General features: G+C 49.3%; 7 protein-coding genes across 7 annotated transcripts; 3 read left to right on the forward strand and 4 right to left on the reverse strand.

Moving 5' to 3' along the window:
• Positions 1-180: 180 nt before the first annotated feature.
• On the reverse strand, positions 181-5,999 carry CI109_104560 (uncharacterized protein; the record flags this gene model as incomplete). Its single annotated transcript, XM_065967521.1, has 26 exons — positions 181-320; positions 396-481; positions 554-626; positions 685-735; positions 807-976; positions 1,047-1,132; positions 1,188-2,023; positions 2,077-2,200; positions 2,255-2,551; positions 2,613-2,926; positions 2,993-3,209; positions 3,268-3,277; positions 3,339-3,548; positions 3,600-3,619; positions 3,677-3,769; positions 3,823-3,935; positions 3,993-4,166; positions 4,220-4,322; positions 4,380-4,483; positions 4,535-4,628; positions 4,681-4,987; positions 5,050-5,056; positions 5,119-5,380; positions 5,441-5,538; positions 5,602-5,618; positions 5,716-5,999. 26 exons carry the CDS (start codon positions 5,997-5,999, stop codon positions 181-183), a joined length of 4,290 nt encoding a protein of 1,429 aa, XP_065823593.1.
• Positions 6,000-6,514: 515 nt separating this feature from the next.
• CI109_104561 (uncharacterized protein) lies at positions 6,515-7,582 on the forward strand (the record flags this gene model as incomplete). The annotated part of the gene is made up of 2 exons (XM_032006680.1): positions 6,515-6,584; positions 6,636-7,582. The coding sequence occupies 2 exons, from the start codon at positions 6,515-6,517 to the stop codon at positions 7,580-7,582; spliced, it is 1,017 nt and encodes a 338-aa protein (XP_031859043.1).
• A 740-nt stretch (positions 7,583-8,322) lies between these two features.
• CI109_104562 (uncharacterized protein) lies at positions 8,323-9,018 on the reverse strand (the record flags this gene model as incomplete). Its single annotated transcript, XM_032006679.1, has 2 exons — positions 8,323-8,861; positions 8,964-9,018. 2 exons carry the CDS (start codon positions 9,016-9,018, stop codon positions 8,323-8,325), a joined length of 594 nt encoding a protein of 197 aa, XP_031859042.1.
• Positions 9,019-9,506: 488 nt separating this feature from the next.
• On the forward strand, positions 9,507-10,762 carry CI109_104563 (uncharacterized protein; the record flags this gene model as incomplete). Its single annotated transcript, XM_032006678.1, has 2 exons — positions 9,507-9,561; positions 9,633-10,762. The coding sequence occupies 2 exons, from the start codon at positions 9,507-9,509 to the stop codon at positions 10,760-10,762; spliced, it is 1,185 nt and encodes a 394-aa protein (XP_031859041.1).
• A 166-nt stretch (positions 10,763-10,928) lies between these two features.
• Positions 10,929-13,477, reverse strand: CI109_104564 (uncharacterized protein; the record flags this gene model as incomplete). The annotated part of the gene is made up of 9 exons (XM_065967522.1): positions 10,929-11,595; positions 11,650-11,958; positions 12,025-12,091; positions 12,146-12,298; positions 12,357-12,490; positions 12,547-12,735; positions 12,844-12,948; positions 13,004-13,223; positions 13,333-13,477. The coding sequence occupies 9 exons, from the start codon at positions 13,475-13,477 to the stop codon at positions 10,929-10,931; spliced, it is 1,989 nt and encodes a 662-aa protein (XP_065823594.1).
• Positions 13,478-14,196: 719 nt separating this feature from the next.
• CI109_104565 (uncharacterized protein) lies at positions 14,197-15,502 on the forward strand (the record flags this gene model as incomplete). The annotated part of the gene is made up of 5 exons (XM_032006676.1): positions 14,197-14,199; positions 14,326-14,625; positions 14,747-15,135; positions 15,231-15,304; positions 15,402-15,502. The coding sequence occupies 5 exons, from the start codon at positions 14,197-14,199 to the stop codon at positions 15,500-15,502; spliced, it is 867 nt and encodes a 288-aa protein (XP_031859039.1).
• A 622-nt stretch (positions 15,503-16,124) lies between these two features.
• CI109_104566 (uncharacterized protein) lies at positions 16,125-18,827 on the reverse strand (the record flags this gene model as incomplete). Its single annotated transcript, XM_032006675.2, has 18 exons — positions 16,125-16,173; positions 16,229-16,326; positions 16,378-16,394; positions 16,456-16,511; positions 16,565-16,750; positions 16,813-16,856; positions 16,908-16,982; positions 17,039-17,090; positions 17,143-17,189; positions 17,240-17,317; positions 17,374-17,452; positions 17,504-17,670; positions 17,729-17,762; positions 17,813-17,958; positions 18,016-18,198; positions 18,275-18,352; positions 18,406-18,540; positions 18,600-18,827. The coding sequence occupies 18 exons, from the start codon at positions 18,825-18,827 to the stop codon at positions 16,125-16,127; spliced, it is 1,752 nt and encodes a 583-aa protein (XP_031859038.2).
• Positions 18,828-19,283: the final 456 nt, after the last annotated feature.

Raw genomic sequence — 19,283 nt, forward strand, 5'->3', positions numbered from 1 at the left:
CGAGATGCATATTTGGCCGAGATGTAATTCGATGCGCGATGTCGTATCGACAAATAGATGCACTGTCCTTGTGGATTATAGAAACATTATACTTCTTCCTATGCCTGACAAACAGAGTAACCTAGACTAGCGTAAAGAAACCGACCTCTATCATTGATCCCTCCCTTTCTCACAATCACACTACTCCAGCGTCTTTCGACTCAAAATCGACCTGATCTCTCTATGCTGTTCGAACCACGCTGGGAAATCAACCTCGTCCAACGAAATACCCTGTTCTTTCGTCTCCAACAAAAAGTTGGCAAGCACAATCAGAGCGCCGTCTACACATGGCGCAGGGTGCTCACATCAGTGAGGTTCATTCCTACGAGTCAGAGATGAGGAAGTGTGTGACTCACATCGATATAGGTAGTTGATGGCTCGGGTAGCTTGCGCTTTGTGTTTCGCAGATCCGGGCTCGGCGGCGTCCACTTGTAGCTTGAAGCTGTACACCCGTCAAGTGTCAGCATGGGCTACATACAACCAAACGATTGACAGCCCAGGACATCAGACATACTCGTATACGGCCTTTCGTAGGTTCTGCACACCCTCCATCAGGTTGATTACATGGTCCGTGATTCGCTTCGCCTCTGTCATTTCCTCTGATATCAGCAATATTCATGAGCAGGGAGAATGGCACCCGCTCACCCTTTCCATGACTCATCACCGTGACAAGCTGCAAGATGATCTTGTATTCGCCTATGCAAATGACAATAGTCAGCGACCGTCACTTCTGGGTCCAATGCAGCGTCGCTCGGGAAATAGCTCACCGTTGAGATACTGAGTTGCTTCCGGCACCTGATCCAGGTCTTCGTCATCCTCTTCCTCCGAAGCTGAACTGAACACCTCAAAAGCATGATCGTCCGTCGCGATCGTCGCGATGAGAGACGCGACTGTCATTCCGGTCGTCGTTCGCCCTCTACCCATTTGACAGTTGAATCTATGGACAAGTGAGATCAGCGTCTTGTTTCTGTGACGATTCAGCTGTTAGAAAGCTCATCGGCACATACACGAAGTCCGTCCCTTGTTTCAAGCCTTCGGCCACTCTCTTCACTAAGACCTGGAACGATGCAGGCAGCGGTGCTTGCTCGTCCGTCTGCAAGTCATCGTCAGCAAACGATATTTTACAGTTCATGAGGCTCCATGCTCACAATTGCCACTCGGATATAGTCCACCTTGTATCCTTCATTGATCACGCTCGCGTACAACTCCTTAGGCGTCAACACCTCGCTTTCCTCCAATGTCTCCCAGATTGGGATGATCTCGTATGTCCCGGGCTTCGTCTCCACCTCGTCGTGCAACAACAATCTCCCTTCTCCAGCTCTCAACTCTTTCAACACATCTTGCTTGAGCGCCACTTCCATCCTTTCCACCACAGCAGCTGTGACACCGGTGGTCTCGACGTTGGTAAGCGGTTTGTCGATCAGTCTCAGTACGTGAGGTCGGGATTTGATATAGAGGACTGGTTCTTCTCGGAGAGATGTCCATGTTACTCGACGAGACCCATTAGGTCCAGCTTCCATCTTGGCGAGAGCGTTCTTCAAGCCAATCCAGGATGGCATACCAGTCCCGTATACGTAGTGTTGGTCTTCTAAGGCCTTGGGTCGTGGTACTTCCGCATCGCATATCAGGGGCAAGCGTCGATAGTTCGCAGCACCTTCCACTCGATCTGGCAGACTTTGCTTCTGCAGCCCAGAGAAGAAGTCCGACTTCAAGATAGTTTGAGCAGACAGGATCGCCCCTGATCGATTCGCTACCACCTGCGTCACTTCATCTGGTAGTGCCATGCCATCCGCAGGTTCGATCCTCTCCAGAGGCGCCAGACTCTCTAGACCACCATCAACCAGCTCTTTCTCAAGGGTCTTGAATACTGGTCGATGCTTCACAAACGACTCGAAGGAGTATGGGTTCTCCTCACTCGGCGGACGACTGTCCAAATAGGCTTGGAAGATAAGGAGATGATAGTAGCGTCGAAGGTGGTAGAGACCTATAGCGTCCCACATCAGTCTACCACAGCGATGTCATGAACGGTAGACTCACCTCGTTCCGTGTATTTTGATTTGGTCTCTGCATCCTGCGCTTCCTGAGCTTTCGTCCTAAGATCTTCGATCGCCTCGCGAAGGTTGAATTGGGCAGCTGTGGCGTCAATCGCTTCGTCCACCCGCTAGCACCGGCACCTCAGCACCCGGACTCATAGCTCAAAACGCAGAGAACCTACCTGTTTCACATCCAACCCATTCCTGATGAGACGTAAACAAGAGTTGATGATCTGCCAGCTGGTTCTCGATGTCGATGTTGTGGTGTTCTTGTGGTGCATAGCTGATCGGCCCCTAGACGGCGTATGGGGCGTTGAGGAACCCTCTTGACGTCCCTTCTTCAACCATTGCTGGATGAGCAGCACAATGACAGCGGTCGTACTGCTTCTGCCTCGGCCTAGCTGATCGTTCAGGATGATCGCGCTTCGATCGAGGTCTGCACGAAGCAAGATATCAAGTAGCTCGGTGATATCGTGGAACTGCAAGGGAGTATTAGCCAATATCCTGTTCGCTTCCGATGTTGTGAAGATGAGTACTTACATCGGGGGATGATTCGGAAGTGACTGGTATGCGCACGAACTCCAGGCGGACATCCTTGGAATGTGCGGCAGCGTCGTCCATAACCTCCCTGACAGAAGCAACATCCGTCTTGTCGACACTCTCCCATACCGGGACGACTTCACCATCTGCCGTTTCGGTGTGAAGTAGAACTCTACCCTGGAACTGATCAATCTCGTTGATCACATCGCTCTTCAACCGTTGTTCTAGCATCTCGAGACGCGAAGACGATACTCCAGAGTAGTCTCGGAGATTTCGCAATGCGGTACCATCTCGGCGGAGACAGTAAGGAGTCCCTGTATGGGGCAAGCGCTTGACGTCAGCATGGTTGGCTTTACAAGTTTTCGAAGGGTATACCATACCGTTGATCATGACTAGCGGCTCCTCTCGCAAACAGACCCACAACACTGTCGTGATCTTCGGTGATCGTCGATGGACTATCTGCAAGATCGTCGAGATGGCGTCCTGCGTCGGTTGACCAGTAGCGTAGACTGTACTTCCTCTGACTTGACGGAAGCCGACAGCACCTCGGATACCCTCGGTGGAGGCAGCCGACTCGGTCAACCAGAGGTCTGATTTCTGCAGATAGGTCAGCGAATACTGCACACGTTGAAACGATGGCAGAGAATCTACATACCAGGAGTGTACTACGGTTATCCATTTGAGTGAGCACATCACAACCATAAAGGATATAAATCGAGTACTCACGAAGCTCGAAGCATGATACCGCTTCTGTCGATGACGACATGCTCTGCCCACTCGTCGCCTAGGACTTTGCCGCCTTGCACATCAACGTCTCGCCTTCTGTTGAAGTCACTATCTCCCATCTCCGACGACTTGGATATCAGACTGAGATCGTTAACCGGGGCAAAGGCAAAGAGTCTGTTCCCGCCACTTCTTCTGAGAACTTTGATTTGGCTGACAGAGTATGATCAGCCACAGACTTGGTGAGAAATATGCACAACTCACTTCCAGATTTCAGGACGACTCTGCGTACGTTTCAAAAAGATTAGCTCCATCAGAATTGACCCAGTAGACCGACGTACTTTCAACCACGAAGAAAAGGTTACACCATTCGTCCCAGCATCCGTTTCTTCGACATAAGAAGCGAACACGATCAAGTCAAAGTATTGTTCGAGCTGGAGGCAGATCAGTTGCACTTTCCTTCTCATAAAGTCGAGATCGAACTCACAGAACGCAAAGCTTTGTCTAGCCACACTTGACGGTTTCTGTCGTCCATGGCGGATACACTATACTTGATACGATGTTCTATCACGTTCTCTCGAAGATTAATGACCGCATCACCTGAATCTCAGAGTCAGCTTTACCTGTGGCGGATGTGAAGAGGAGGCCGAAGCTGACATGTATCAATTACGGCGTCCACCAGCCGTTTCATCTGTTTGCCGTGATCGAGACTTGACAGAAGAGACAGAACAATCTGGTAACTTCCCATATGAGCCTTACGGAGCTGCTCAAGCAAAGATGGCTGAGAGGATAGGAGGTCGATTGCAGTGGACGGGTGTTTTGAAGGTAGATCTGATGCGTTGTGATTTAGTGATGTTCTGTCAAAATCACTAGACTAGACTCACTTCTGTCCAGTACGCGGGTCACCTTGAGCAAACTCTTGTTGAGAGCCTGCTGAAGCGTAGCTTGCTCGAGGAACAGGGCAGCCTGCGGCACTTGTTGTGAAGGCTACATCAAAGTGAACATTAGCCAGATGCTGTGTTCTGTTTCGAAGTTGACACCCACTGTAGCTAATCCCGAATCAGTGACGGAGGAGAATGGGTCGTTCATATCCCGAAGAAGCAGCTGTTTACGCCTGAGCAGTAATGCCGCACACATGGCGAAGGTTGCTATGGCCTCATTAGTGTGTGACCAAGACATGAGTAATCCACTGCACTCACTTCTGACAACTCCCATGCCACAGTTGAAGACTAAAGCTGTGGTTTGCGGATCCGCGTTTTTCAACACCGAAACATATGCGTCAAGGTAGTTGTGCTACACGGTATTCAGTCAAGAGCCTCAATGTGACGCTGATCGTTCAACTGACCTCGATAGGAGTATCTGGTGCAATTGGTATTCTCCAGTAATCAACCCTCCACCCTCGCTCCTTCATATCCTGCCAGACTTCCTTGGGCGTCTGTATGCTCTCCTCGTCCACGCTGACCCAAGTGGGTATGATCTTTCCTCCAGTGATCTCGTCATGAGTCAATATCATCCCTCCATACTTCCGGGCTTCGTCGAGGATATCGAGTTTCAGACGCCTTTCGATATCTTCGAGATTGGTCGCTCGGTCGGAAAGGGCAAGGGTCTGGTATGGCTGAGCGGCATCTCGAAGGACATATGGACGACCGTTGCTATGTACAGATCAATATCAGCAAATTTAATTCCCGGCGAGTAGGAAAGGGATCAAGCTCACCAGTACACTGTAGTGGCAAGCGAGGCATTAGCACGCTTTCATGGTTCTCTCTGACCGAGGAGTGCTCACCTAAAGTTTCTTCTCTCGTACTAAACCAAATAGTTTGACCTTGCTCCTCATCCTCACTGGATACTGAACCGTCTGTGGATACCGATTCCGCCAAAGGACTAGCATTGGGCTGCGACACGACCCTTCCCATCTTCCCTCTTTCTGCCCGATCACCGACTGGAACCGAAGCTCTGCGAGAATGCGGTTTGCGGACATGCCTGTGGGGCTGACAGCCTAGGAGGGTTAAGATAGACTTTAGACCTGCGGCTGTCGGTTGTGCGACCTGGGCAGAAAATACATGTTAGCTTGTCTGATGGTTTCAGTTGGCTGGACACGGACGCACCCCAAATACGTTGAGGCTTTCCTCATCTGGAGCTCGAAAGTTGGGAGCTCCTTGAATCGTGATTTCGAGGTCCATAGCTCGTCCAGTGGGGTAATGATCTGAAATCGTTGACAAGACATCAGCAACAGCTTATAACCGCGTCTCTTTCCATCGATACGGACCTGTCTTCAAGATATAGCTATGGAGGAGGTGTCATATATTGTTAGCTTTTCTCACGGTAAACTCATTTAAAAGTGAGGATGTTGAAAGTTGTGTGAGTGAAAACGATTACCCACCCTCTGGCAAGCACACCACCCGACCTTCTCTTGACTACTCCATCAACCTCCTTCCTCAATTTCTCCTGTAAACCGAGAACGCGTCCTTTGCCATTCTGGTTGATCCCATTCAGCTTGCTGCTCGAGACTACTGATGAAAGCTTGCTTGACGAGGCTTCAGCGGCGGCGAGGGATACCCTCCTCGCTTTGGGAGAAGAGCCTGCTGTGACGGGAGCAGATAGAGGAGATGGTCTGGTAGGTAGGTGTGCATGTTGTTGTGGAGGGGATCGAGGTGTGGGGGTCATTTCGGTAATGTTGTTGTTGTTGCTAGCAGGTGCGGAATTAGGTCGGGTGATCATGTTGGGCGAGCGTTCTATTATAATGAGGTTGCCTAGAGGGAAGAAGAACGTTCTTCGAGAAGCAGTGTATAGTACCCCCTATTCGAAGGTATGAAGAACGTCTATGAGTGTTTGTGACTTGATGAATGGAAGGATAGAGAGGATGTTCCGGTCAACACGGGGAACCAGCAAACGTTTATTTGCTTTCGTCACAAGCGAGTTTGAAGCGGAGACCCCACATGATAAGGCTGCGGGTTCCTCGTGGGTGGCGAAAAGTGAACCTCTTAAAGCTCGCACTCCTGGTGATGGGATCAAGAACTGAATGTGGCGGACGGTGATGACAGATGAGATGAGGTCTGTGCGGGCCAGCTAATCATCATCCTCCTCCCTTGCCTCTAATGTGTTCGCTCTCACGATTCTACGCCCTTCTCTTCCTTTTCCGTGTGTCTACACAAGTCAACACTCGATGCGCTTAAATAGCCATGTCTCAGCGTCCGGTTGCCGACTTAGACTCCTTCGTCCCGCACCCCGATCCGAACGGATCGGTTCAATGTCAGTATGGGCCTCAAATGGAAAGGAAGCCTCACTGACTCTTCCTTTCAGGCTGGGTGAAAGCCACATCCACCGTGTCTGGCGGATCATGGAATGATCCTAACCTTCCTAATGCCTCCGATGGACCTCTTCAATCAGGTTCCACCTTCCACCCCGACTTCTCGATTGGAGGTGACACAATTCTCGAAGCGAACGATGGTGTCGCCTTCCGTGTCGCCTTCGGATCCATTACGGAGGCTTCGCCAGAGTGGTTCGGGCGTCTCGAGCGAGATCCTTCAATCAAGGAAACACCACGAATTCTTCTTGCCTCGGTGACTTCGAACGCACTGTCAATGATTCTGTGTTCCTTCTTCAAGCCAAAGCAAGCTGCAGTCTTCACCCAGAACGAGATCGGCGAGCACTTCTGGGAAGCATATCAAGCTTCTAAGAAGTACGATTCCACCACCTTCCTCGATATCTTCATCAGCAACCATTCGACTGCATCCCCCTTCATCCGATACACCCTCGCAGCTATCCACGACGACCTTCCCGCTGCACGTACCGCATCCAGAGGGACACTCCGACAGTCACTGACGGAGTTCTCGCCAATCCTAGAAAAACTTCTTCGTGAACAAGCACCAAGTTACTATCGACGGCTTATGGAATTGCATCGAGCACGCGCACAAGCATTCGAACGAATCCTGACTGGTCTGCCGAATCTATACACCGATTTACGGGTGAATATCAAATTCGAAGGATTTGGCACAAAATGTAAACGACGGTACGGTCAAGGTTGTCCAGCGTACAAGCATAGCGAAGGCAGGTTCGGTCGTGTCATGAAAGACGCTGCGATCGCTGTCCATCGGGTCTGCGTTGCCGATAGAATCACACACATGTGTCCTGTCGTCGAGGACGCTATCTATGATGCTGTAAGGTGCGAAACCTGCGCCAATCGCCTTATCAACGGGTATGAAGCTGGTTTGAGGAAGATATTCGAGCACCTTCCTGACTGCATCTGAGGTGAGCCACAGAGTCAACGAGAATGTTGTACGGTTAGAGAGCTAATGGGTCCTGCCATGTTTGTCTGTCATCCCAGATCGAGTGGAAAGCTGTTCGATTGCAAGCGTGCGCTTAATGATCATCTGTATCCGAGGAGTCAACAGAGTTGACGTTGTTGAGTACGTTTCGTGTGCGTATGTATTCTAGACAAGCAGCATCTTTCACCGAGCGATCATGCGTATGAACGAAGATCGAACAAAGCTGTTTACAATCAAGTCGCGATATCGGTGCCGGATTTCAGATAGATCTTTGCATAGCCTCATAGTGACTGAGCCATGCCCAAGAGAAAGTCGTGTTCATCCTGTATCTGCAGGTGGAGCAACGAATCAACTCCACGAGTGCTAAAGATATCCTGTTGGACCCATCGGCAAGACCATGAGCATCACGGACAGCTGCAACTGCTTTGTCCGTCGCTTCTACCCTCATCGAGGAGAACTCGCCATTGTATTGACGAAAAGCTTCACAGCCACCACTCTTTCTACAGTTCTTGCCAAAATCTGAGAAGCCATTATAGAAGGGGAAAGAGTATGCCAAGCCTTCTCGAAGTCGCTCAAATCTATTCGCCTTGTGCTTGTGAAGTTCGACAAGTCGATCCCACCATGACTTAGCGTGTTGTATCAAGTGATGGCGAATAATGGCTGGGACAGTATCGATATCGTACCATAGGGTTCTTCGAGAAGCCTCTTGAGCCCGCACTTCGTTACATGCCAAAGAGGCTAAGAGATAATAGCATGAAAGGTTCGTCTGCATGTACTTCCGATAGTCGGTCGAGAATCATAGGAATGTCATATGCGTCTGCCACGGCCAACGCGGGGCACAATGCGTCCAAGAGGTCTGCTTCGACGTAAGTGCGTTGGAGGAACTCGTGAAGGGTGGCCGGTGGGTCGGTCTGCTTGCTGAGGACAAGTAGAACAAGTTTTAGTCCAGCGGAAGTCGCAGAAGGGAGTTCTCGAACCGTGATCTTCTCGTTGTCCTTGTCGATGTCGTTATTGTCCGTCGATGACCGGCAATCCTCGCCCATGGCTTGATCGATCGTCTCGTAGTCGGAGAAGAAACCGATATTGTAGGCTAGTACAGAGGATTTGCAGTAAAATCCCACATTATCAGACGAGACTAAAAGCATGTCGGTTTCCGAAGTTTGTTGGAAGAGCGGATCGATCTTCGTGGTTTCCATTTCGGAGGACAGTGGCTGGATGATGATGGTGATCTTGTGGGGGGTATCCTTAAGACCCAGGAGCTCTGAAAGGTCTCACAGTCTGTCAGCTTTGACAGGAGGCAGAGTAAAAGCTAGGCATGAGGATGATGAGGGACGTTCGAAGCCATCCGGAAGGCAATACTCACTCAAAACCTCCCCGACTGTCAAACTGTGTACCGACTCATTCACTTGGAGGATCATTCCGGACACGACTTTCTTGATAACCGGTCACAAGTGTTCTTCAGCCGCGACAGCGATATTCTACAGTGTGAGTATTGTACTCGAGTTGGTTGCTGAATCGAATGTTATGGAGGTTGGAAGGAGACGATCTCTTGTTGCATCCAGAGCATGGTGGTGGGGACGACATAATGCGGGAAGGGGCCCTTATCAAGGTTGTCTTCCCACCACTTGAATCATCGAACTTGCGTCGCACGATGACCAGCTGAAACACAGAGCACGACGTCGTAAGTACATTAAGCTTAACTTATCTACAAAACTCGTACATGATCACATGTCGTGGCCGGATGACCACAATCTTATCGGGCGGGAACAAGTGCCAACCAGGTCGTTGATATCAAGCTGTGCTGAATTGACCAATTATTTCTTGGTTGATATCGAGTTCGACCTCCAACTTCACTCTCGTCTAGTCCTTCGCTGCTTTTACAAACTGTCCACAACACAAACCCACGATGAGTGAAGAAGTCGCCTCGTCTATCTTGACACTCACCATTCTTGGTAAGAAGTGTGAGCGTACTGTAGTTCTCTTACACATAAGATCTTTGTGGCTAGCTACCTAACGATAATTTTCCGCCCAGACAACTTCCGCATCGTACTCGATTCCAACTCTCACCTATCCGTTCAATCATGCTGCGCAGACGACAACGAAAACGACCACGAAAACAAAACCAAAAACAACAGCGGGATGACGAAGGATATCGAATCGATCACTTTATCCGAATTGACCCTCCGTCGACCTAGAGTGATCCATCCCGAATTCAGCTCTCACGGTGATGACGATATCCTCCTCGTCTCGTCTAACAATGTTGGATTCTTTTTCCCGCTCAAAGTCTTGATCACGCACGTTCACTTCTTCTCCGATTTCGAAACGATTCCTCAACCTACCGACGGAAAGGGTCAAACCGACTCAATCGATAGCGGTGGTGTCGGGGGTGGGGCTCGAACTGTTAATCGAGTACTATCACTTGCCAGAAGAGAGAGACGCGATTTCCCATCCACTTCTGCCGGTCTACGAATAGTCCTCTATGCCCTATGGACGACCTTACACAACAGCTCGATACCGTTGCGGATCGCTCCAAAGCTCAAACCAACAGAGACGGAGTTACTCGACGGTCTTCCATCAGCATTGGAGATCGACGATGCTTATGGTATTCCGACACTGGTCGGACTGCTAGTCAAAATCTACGCCGATAATCCATTCTTGGCTTATACGATTGCCGCGGTAGCTTCCAACGAGTCACTTGCCATACAACAATCGACGGAAACACTCGCACTTGACATTAATAGGCAGATGTCGGATTCGATCACAACGACATTACGTTCTTATGCACCTCAATATCTCAATCGTCTTCAGACGCTGCATCGTCAGAAGAGAGATAATAAAGGTAACTTCGACAAACTCCAGTCGGAGTTCCAATATACCTGGACGATGAGCGACAAGCTCGAGGATTTTGGCAAAAACTGTTATAAACATGACGGTTGTGTCGCTCAGAATCGTTTTAGAGATTTTGCGAACATGAGAAGAACAGCGGGCAAGAGAGCATTTGCACGATTGCGACTCGCAGATGTCAGTTCGTACGATGCTCATGATGCCATCCGTTCGGGAGTCGCAGAAGTCGTGGATTGCTATCGTTGCAGTGTTCGTTTAGCCAATACGTTTATATCAGCTTGGAACAACTATGCCCGAACCCTAGTCACGTCTATTTGAGCACGATCGACCTGTCTATATTCGTTGATGTAATACCAAAAATATGCAAATGAGATATGTACAACAATCACGCAGCTGAAAGTAATCAGACCCAAGCTCAATCGGAAGATACAACCCTACATCTCGCTCATCAGCACCTATGCTGCGGACACCATACCCAAACGACTCACATGATTTCTGAAAACTTGCTCCACATCTTCTTCTCAATGACCAACATCCTCGCCAGCTTTATGTAATTTCCAATAGTCAAATCGTTCATCCTGAACGGTGTAATCTTCTCCAATTGTTTCTTGAACTTTTTCTTCTTGTCTTTCACTTTCTGCTTTGCCTTTTTATTATCGCCCTCAGCGGGAGGTGTGAAGATTGCTGGATCGTAGCCTGGTAACAAGTGCAATGGGACGGGTAGAGGTTGAGTCAACGTCGTGTCGTTGGAGTGGCTCGATGATGGAGGAACAAGAGATTTGGCTTTAAATGTTGTGTATTCCACTTCCCACTCGGGAGGATGCGAAGATTGCTTGTCAATGGTCGGCAGGTAGAATTGTGAATATCCAAGAGGAGTGAGAGGTCGATTCGTTCGTGAAGGGGAATGTTTCGAAAAGTGTCGTGGCTTGCTTTTGAACGTGCAGTGGGGCTTGTCTTCATTTTGGGGCAACTTGCAATCATCTTTCGGTTTGCTGTGTCGATGACCACCTCTACGCTTCTTAGTAGGATCGATTTCCATATCGTCGTCATCCTCCTCCAAATCATCGTCGTCGTCGTCGTCCGGTGCATCGCCACCGCGATAGAAGAGATCTTCGTCTAATCTGTCTTCAGCCACACCTGTAATGTTGTATCTGCGTACAGCATATCAGCTTGTGATGACAGTCGTGAGTATGGCAAGCACTCACGTGAAGATCCTTATACCAGGGTAGTACGTGGGGATGACACTCGGTGCGACATTCATGACCGCATAGTCTTTCATCTTCAGAATCCTAGGCCCAGGCATCTCTCCAAAGTCCTTCTTCAGCTCGGCCTGTAAGCTCTGAGCGCCTGATCGACCTTGTATGCGATATCGGCCAGAGCCAGCCAAGTCAGATCCATGATGTAGTCGAGGACCAACGAGAGAAGACACGTTGCTGAAAGCGGAGAACTCTGCTTTGGGTAACGAAGTCGCTTCCAGCTCGTCGACGTCGATGAAGAAGAAATGATCGATGTTCCTGCGAGCATGAATGACTATCAGTCCCTGCCGACTGTCGCTGCCAGGCTGGCCTAAGACGACTCACATATGGCCGAAAAGGTGTCCAACAATGGTATCTTGATATCTCAACGCTAAATCGCCGTATCTCAGATCTGCGAAATCGCAGTGATAAGCGTCGCCTCAGCAAATGAGCGTTCGCAGCTTACAGCAATTGTCGTAATAGTGTCCCATATGCGGAGGAACATGTCCTGTCATCCAAACTTGCATCCCCCTCTGCCTGAAGTTGGCGAGCTGGACCTCCAGCCAATCCATCTCCAAAGCTCCAGGATCGTTCGAATGGTCCCCACACCCGTCTACGACTAAATGACACGCATCAGTCTCCAATCCGGGACCTGGTTCTGTGATCTGGCAGCTTACGCGTGTTGGAATCGTACCAGAACAGTGTGTTGAGCGAGATAACAGCTAGTCTATCGGGTATGACCTCTTGCGAAAAGTACGCCCCTCGTTCAAAAACATGTGCGGCGTCCGATGGGATGAAGTGTTTCCAGATCCTGTGACCACATGTCAGTTTAAACTCCTCAGAACGCGACAGGAGATGATCACTCACTGCAAGAATTCTTCTGTGATATGACTGGGACCAGCTGCAAGGACGTTATGCGGATAGATATCGTTGTTACCTATACTAGGAACGATTGGTACGTCCGTTCCGAAAGTGTCCAGCATCTTCGAGACCACCATACGATTGAGCTTGAAGATCTCTTGTGGTGTACGAGGGAGCGAACGATCGATATCATGTCTAAAGGAGGAGAAGCAGATTATCAGCCCTGCTACACTAGCGCTGGGGATCACCTCAAATCTTGGCACAAACTCCACCGCGGACGTAGGGGAGGACGAGGTGACTCACCTGGCGTTGTCACCTGTCCAAACTACGAAATCTACTTCGTGTGCCCATTCTTTCTTCAGCCAGTCAAAAGTGATATTGACAAGTGACATCGGTGTATCACAATCACTAGGTGAGTCAAGTCAGCTCTCATCCTTATGTGATGATATCAACTCCAACTCACGAGACACCACTTCCCCACTTGCCCGCTAGATCCTCTTTACCAAGTATGATCTCCTCAATCTCATCAGACCCGTCCCCATCTTCGTCCAGCTTTCCTTTCCCTTTACCCTTATCCTTGCCCTTTTTAGGTTTACTGTGACATCCCGAATCGAATGTCGCGCCGGTCTTGTAATATGGATCAGGGTGTATATCGGTGATGTGTAAGAAACGCCCTTTGAGCGCTACAGAAACGAACACAATGTCAGTACAGCACTTGGTGATCAATCCCCACAACAAGCAAGACCTTCATCAGAGAAGGTCGTAATGTATGAAAGGAGCTGAGCTACTCACGTCGCTTCTTGTTCGTTCTCAGCTTGCCACCAGAGTGCGCAAGCTGTGGAGATGGTCCAACGAAGGGTCTTTGATCCTCAGTGTTCGCAGCCGACGCGACGGAGAGTGTCAACCCAAACAAGGTTAGGAGGAGGTTTGACTTCATCTCGAAACGAGGTGGATGTGGCTACTCTCGAGCTCGAGTCGTGGCTTCGCTTGAGCGATGAGCGATGAGCGATGAAGCTGAATGAAGATGATTTGTAAGAGTTATTGGGGAGGTATCATGGATGAAGACGAGGTCGAACGAGGTCGTGTGACGAGTGTGAGAAAGTGCAAGTGCAAGTTCAAGTATAGACTTTGACTCTTTAGACAGTTTTGTCTTTGCATGCAAGAACGTGCTCCTCAGAGCTCCCTGTTGATTGAGTGAGTACCCAAATCTAATGTCGTCATCCCATTTTAGCTTACCATTTTCATCACGAACTTATTCGAACCCCCCTTTTTGTTTACTGTACTAGTGCGAGCGAATGAATGCCTCCACTCTCACTTGCCATGTGCGGCAACAATTTTGACAACAGACTTAGATCTGCTTCGCTACTTCGCTCTGGTTGCTCGCTCGCTGCTTGTTCCCGCTCTTGGCAACATTAACGATACAATTCATAATACATTCGAGTGTACGCAGTCGTCGTTTTCGCTAACCACAACGAGTAGAGGTCCCAGAATCGCAACGTTCTGTTTCTGTCTCTGTTTCTCATTCATACATTGTGAGATTCAATCATTCATACCACTGTTTGTTTGCTTACCAAAGGGATATACTCGACAAAGTGTCCGACCAGGCAGTACCACAATCGATCCTCACAGTCCTCCTGGGACTATTCACGAAACAAAATGGTGCGTACTCTCTTCTTGATAACTACATAGTTGCTGTGCAACTAGAGACAGAAAGAGACACAAGCATTCCGTGCCCCTTTAGTGATGATCAACCAGCAACACGAAAGCTGACGCTTGCTCGTTTAGCTCCGACGTCAGACACGAGAACGGCGGGAATACATTTACAAAAAATCACAAGAATCCCAAGAGAGGGCGATATTCGAACGAAAACAAAAGATCAAAGATCTGCTGGCTCAGGGGAAATCACTACCGACCGAATTGAGAGGGGAAGTTAAGACGATTGGGAAAGATTTGGTTTTGGATGAAGCTCAGGATGATCCGAGAAGTCATATCGATGATGAGTATGCGAAAGTGGGGACATATGATCCGAAAGTCGTGATCACGACAAGTAGATCGCCCTCGTCTAGGTTGCTCCAGTTCTCCAAGGTCAGTGGGATGATCTAGTACTTGCAATGTTGTCTCCCCTCTCAATTTGAGCACCGACATCTACTTTTCTTTGCTATCTTCTCCATTCGACATATACTGATATCTATCTTTTGCGCCGTAGGAACTCCGACTCGTCTTCCCCAACTCATACCGACTCAACCGAGGAAACACCGTTGTTCGCGATCTCGTAAACGCTTGCAACTCACAACAAGTCACCGACCTAGTCGTCATCCACGAACATCGAGGTGTACCCGACGCTCTCATAATCTCTCACTTACCTCACGGTCCTACCCTCTCCATGACGTTACACAACGTCACGCTTCGTCACGATGTCAGTAGTAATGCAAACAGTACGGTGTCGGAACAATATCCTCACATGATATTTGATGGATTCGAAACCAAATTGGGTGATAGGGTGAAAGGGATTTTGAGAGCTTTGTTCCCCGTTCCGAAAGAGGATGCGAAGAGAGTCATGACATTCAGGAATGAGAATGATTTCATCTCTTTCAGGTGAGTCGTGCTGTCTTCCAGCCTGACATCAGTGCCGGATCCAGCACCGTGTGTCAGTGAGAAATAATGCTGATTCAAGGCATGGCCCTCTATAGACACCACGTATTTGCAAAAGCTTCACACAAAGACGTCCAGCTCGCCGAAGTCGGTCCACGGTTCGAAGCCAAGCGTGAGTCTTTCTTGTTTCCTACTCGTACCACTCCCAAGCATATTCGTGTCTTCTCTTATCCCAATCACAACTATGAGCTGACCCAAGTATCCCACAGCATACGAGATTAGACAAGGGACGCTCGACCAGACTGAAGCGGATGTGGAATGGCTATTACGACCATATCTCAGGACGGCTAAGAAGCGTAATCAGCTGTAAGACCGGGCACATCTCCGGAGGAGCAGGCATTACAGAGTGCGGGACAACGGGACCACAAACAGCGGAATTGGCTTATGCAGGGGAAGGTTTCAGTCTATATCGATCATAGGTTGGTCATGTTGTATCTATAGAGTTATCTGCTGGCGCACAGCCACATCATGCATACTTACCCATCATACATCGTCTTGGAGAGGGCCTCATGTACGAGATCCACATCATCTGACAATATGAGGCCACCACCACGAAAACAGGAAACATATGCATAGAGACACAATGCGAAATGATGAAATGACATGTACATAGATGGTCTCCCCTTCGTCCTTTTCCTTCCCTTCCTCTGCTGACCCGAACCAAAACCCCCTTTTGATCTGATAATGCGATGCGATAGAAAAGTATAAAAAATCGTAAAAGGCGTGACAAATAGAACGTTAAAATGAGGAATGTGGAATGATAGTGTGAGGATGATGAGATGATTGATTGGTTTGCTAAGGAAAATGTAAACGTAATGAGTTGACATGATGTGGACGTGTGAATGCTATGGAGGAAAAGTGAAAGAGAATGCAATGCTAGGTGGTGGGGAAGAATGAGGACAAGGGACATCAAGGAAGCGAAGTACGCCGGACTAGTTGCTGCCTGCACGGTGCCTTGAGCCAATGGCATGCATGAGACCCCTTCCCATGATATCAGCAGAGAGCCATTGAGTGTCAGCAGGTAGGCAAGGCTCACAAAGATCTGAGCAGGTCATTGCCGCTTTGCGAGTTACGCAACGTCGTGCTGTAAGCTCGACAAGTCTGGCGGATGCGGGCATGTTCAGCGGGAGTGAGCTGGAAAAAAGTCAGCTGTGGACAAGGTACGTGAAGCCCATCGAAACCTACACAAGTCAGAACGAAAGCTACAATCACGCCAACATGAGTGAGCACAGTCTCTTGAGTCTGAAATACCATCGCACTCACTGAGGTGGGCCTTGCCAATGGACGATGTAGCAATAGCGACGATGCCTGGAGTACGCCTGGTGTAATCGCGCTCAGCATGAGACTATGATCACATGTTGGTAGCACTTACCCATCATCATGCGCGCAGATCGCGTCCACATACTTGACGATACTGCCCCGACCTCCTTCCGTCAACGCAATCTTGGCGAAATTGACTCCGTGATGCGTGGTGGCGACTGGAGGATAGGACATCAAGATGGCATCGCAGGTTTGCTTGTACAGATGAGGATATCCGATAAGCTTGGTGACCACAAAGCTAAGCGGGATCAGCGGTAATCCCCTTGGCGCTGGTTAACATCAACCTGAGCACCAACTTACTGTCCGTACTGATTATTGGCGACTCGAGCAATGTCATCCAACAGCTAGAGAGTAGATCAGCCGACCGCGACAAGGCATGAACGATGTGTACACACCTCTCTGAAACACGGCTGCATGAGCTCCTGAGAACCATACACCTCGAACACCTGCTGGACCGCGATTGACCCGTGCTGATAATGAGTCAGCTAGCTGCACCTCTGGCATTTTGCAGTTGAAAGCTGCTCACCTCGTTGTTACATGCCAGTTCCGCCCATCGACCGGACATCTCCTCGTTGATTCTACACAAGGGGAGTGAGCCGGGTGAGCAGAAAACAAGTCCGGGCAGCTCACTTTTGGAAGATCTCCAGTTGTTTGGCTTGCCGACACTTCTCGAGATACTGCGCAACCATTTAGCAACAGTCATTCATGTATTTATAGTAGCACTCACCTCTCGCCAGAGCCTTCGTGCTCCGGTTTTCATGGAATCGAAAATGCCGTATTTGATTAAGGCCTCCGAGATAGGTTCCTGTGAAAATGGTCAAATTCAACCAATGGCCAGTAGATGGAATCGTTTACGCTTACCTCCAGCTCCTTCATAGCAATAGCTTTGCACAAGACGTGAGTACCAAACTTGTCGCTAGCAATTGGCACCATGTCCTCCCTGGATCTGAGTCAGCGTCGGATATCGAGATCGGACGAGAAGGGTACACACTCGACTTCCTTGATGAAGGCCTCTTTGTCGTCTACACTACCCTGTTCTAAAAGCTGTTGACAGAGGTAGTTCCCACAAGATGTGAAACAAAGGGGCTTCGCATATTCAATGATCGCTCGGATGAGGATGGCAGTCGGCTCGGCTGTTCGAGGTAAGCTGAGCCGACTCTGGGGGGCTGCATCAGCAACAGATTCATAAAGAGAGGTTCATAACGCTATCACTCACTGCTAGAGCATTGACAGCAGCTTTTAAACCCGAGCTACAGCCTCCGATCAGCATGTGCTATGTACCAATTCAGCAGCCACTCACCTCTCCGAGCTGCTTTTCGGTTGATGGTTTGCGATGATCCAGACCACTGGATGAATATACTCTGTACGGAGATCGGCAAAGTTGAAAGTCCCATGAAGGATGCTGGTGATGATATGCTTCGGAGCAGTGTAGGAGCTCTTGTCGAACTGTAACGGAACTCTGTCGGCAAGTATACACGAAACGAAAGGAGTACGGATACTTACCGAGTCTTCTCTCATGTACAACGAGGCGACTTCATGGCCAAGGTCTGGATCTTCGAATCTCTGCAAACCAAGACCGTTGAGGCCACCATAGCCTGTTGACAAGTAGGCTGGACTGAGGTTCTCGAAGATGATTGACGAGCTCGCGGAGACCGAGGGCGAGCTGTAGATATTTGATTGTGCACCCTGTGATCGCGGTTGATCAGCTGAGAAACATCTCCGAGCCGGAAAATGTTTGGAAAGATGATAAGGTGGCACTCACGGTGTTAGCCGAGCGCTGACGAAGGCGGGTGTTTTCAATCGTGAGTTCTCGGATCTTCTCTTCGGCGATTGCGAGACGCTACGATGGATTGAATTAGCGTCGGGGTTACCAGGCTCACAAGGAAAACTCACCTCTTCCAAGCTGACAGAGCGTTGATTTGTGGCTCTTTGGGGGATAGGTGGACCCCATGTTCCGCTATTGAGACCTGGCATAAACGGTGAGGCCAGGGCATGGGAAGCGACCTGGTTTTGTGATAGATCACCGAGCTGCTGCTTTCGTCAGCAACTCGCACTTATCTCTTTAGGATAGAAGGAAGTATACTCACCGGCCTTCTCATATCACCATATCCCAGAGGTGTCATCCCCATACCCAGCATGTTGCCGGTGCTCAAGCTCCTATACCTGTCAGACCATAGTCCGGGCTCACTGGGCAAGTTCGGCGTTGCTATATTAGGACTTCCAGGACCGGAGGGTGGTGTAGTTTGACGAGTATTGGATCCCTCTTCGGCGGGAGTGGGAGGTGTCCAGGAGGAAGCAAAGGGTTGGAAGGCCATGATGGCGTGGTATCAAAAGGCGGATAGAGAAGGAGTGAGAATCTGCTCGGGATGAGGGGAATCGCAAAGAAGCACTGCTTGCTTCAGCGGGGAGCGGATAACAGAAGATGGGATGTAGGAAAAGGGTGGAAGAGATCCGACAAGTGTGAGAAGAATCGAGGAACGAAGAATGATGATGATGAGGAATGCCGGAACTAAAATTGTAATGACATGAGTAGTAGTGAAGGAAATGACGAGTGGATGATGTGGTGATGAGGTTGATTTTGAGGGACGAAAGAGAGAATGAGAAAAATGCTATGCGATGCCTAATGATCAGAACAGAGAATGAGGATGAGAAAGTAGGAAAGATGAAAGATGAAATCAAGGAGGAAGCACGAAGATTGAATTGATCTTTATATGAATGTATCCGAGCACCGGGAACAAGGTAGGTAGTACGAAGGGTTCTCACTCACTACA

This window comes from Kwoniella shandongensis, chromosome 8 (assembly GCF_008629635.2).
Source record: "Kwoniella shandongensis chromosome 8, complete sequence".
In the NCBI taxonomy this organism is placed as follows: domain Eukaryota; kingdom Fungi; phylum Basidiomycota; class Tremellomycetes; order Tremellales; family Cryptococcaceae; genus Kwoniella; species Kwoniella shandongensis.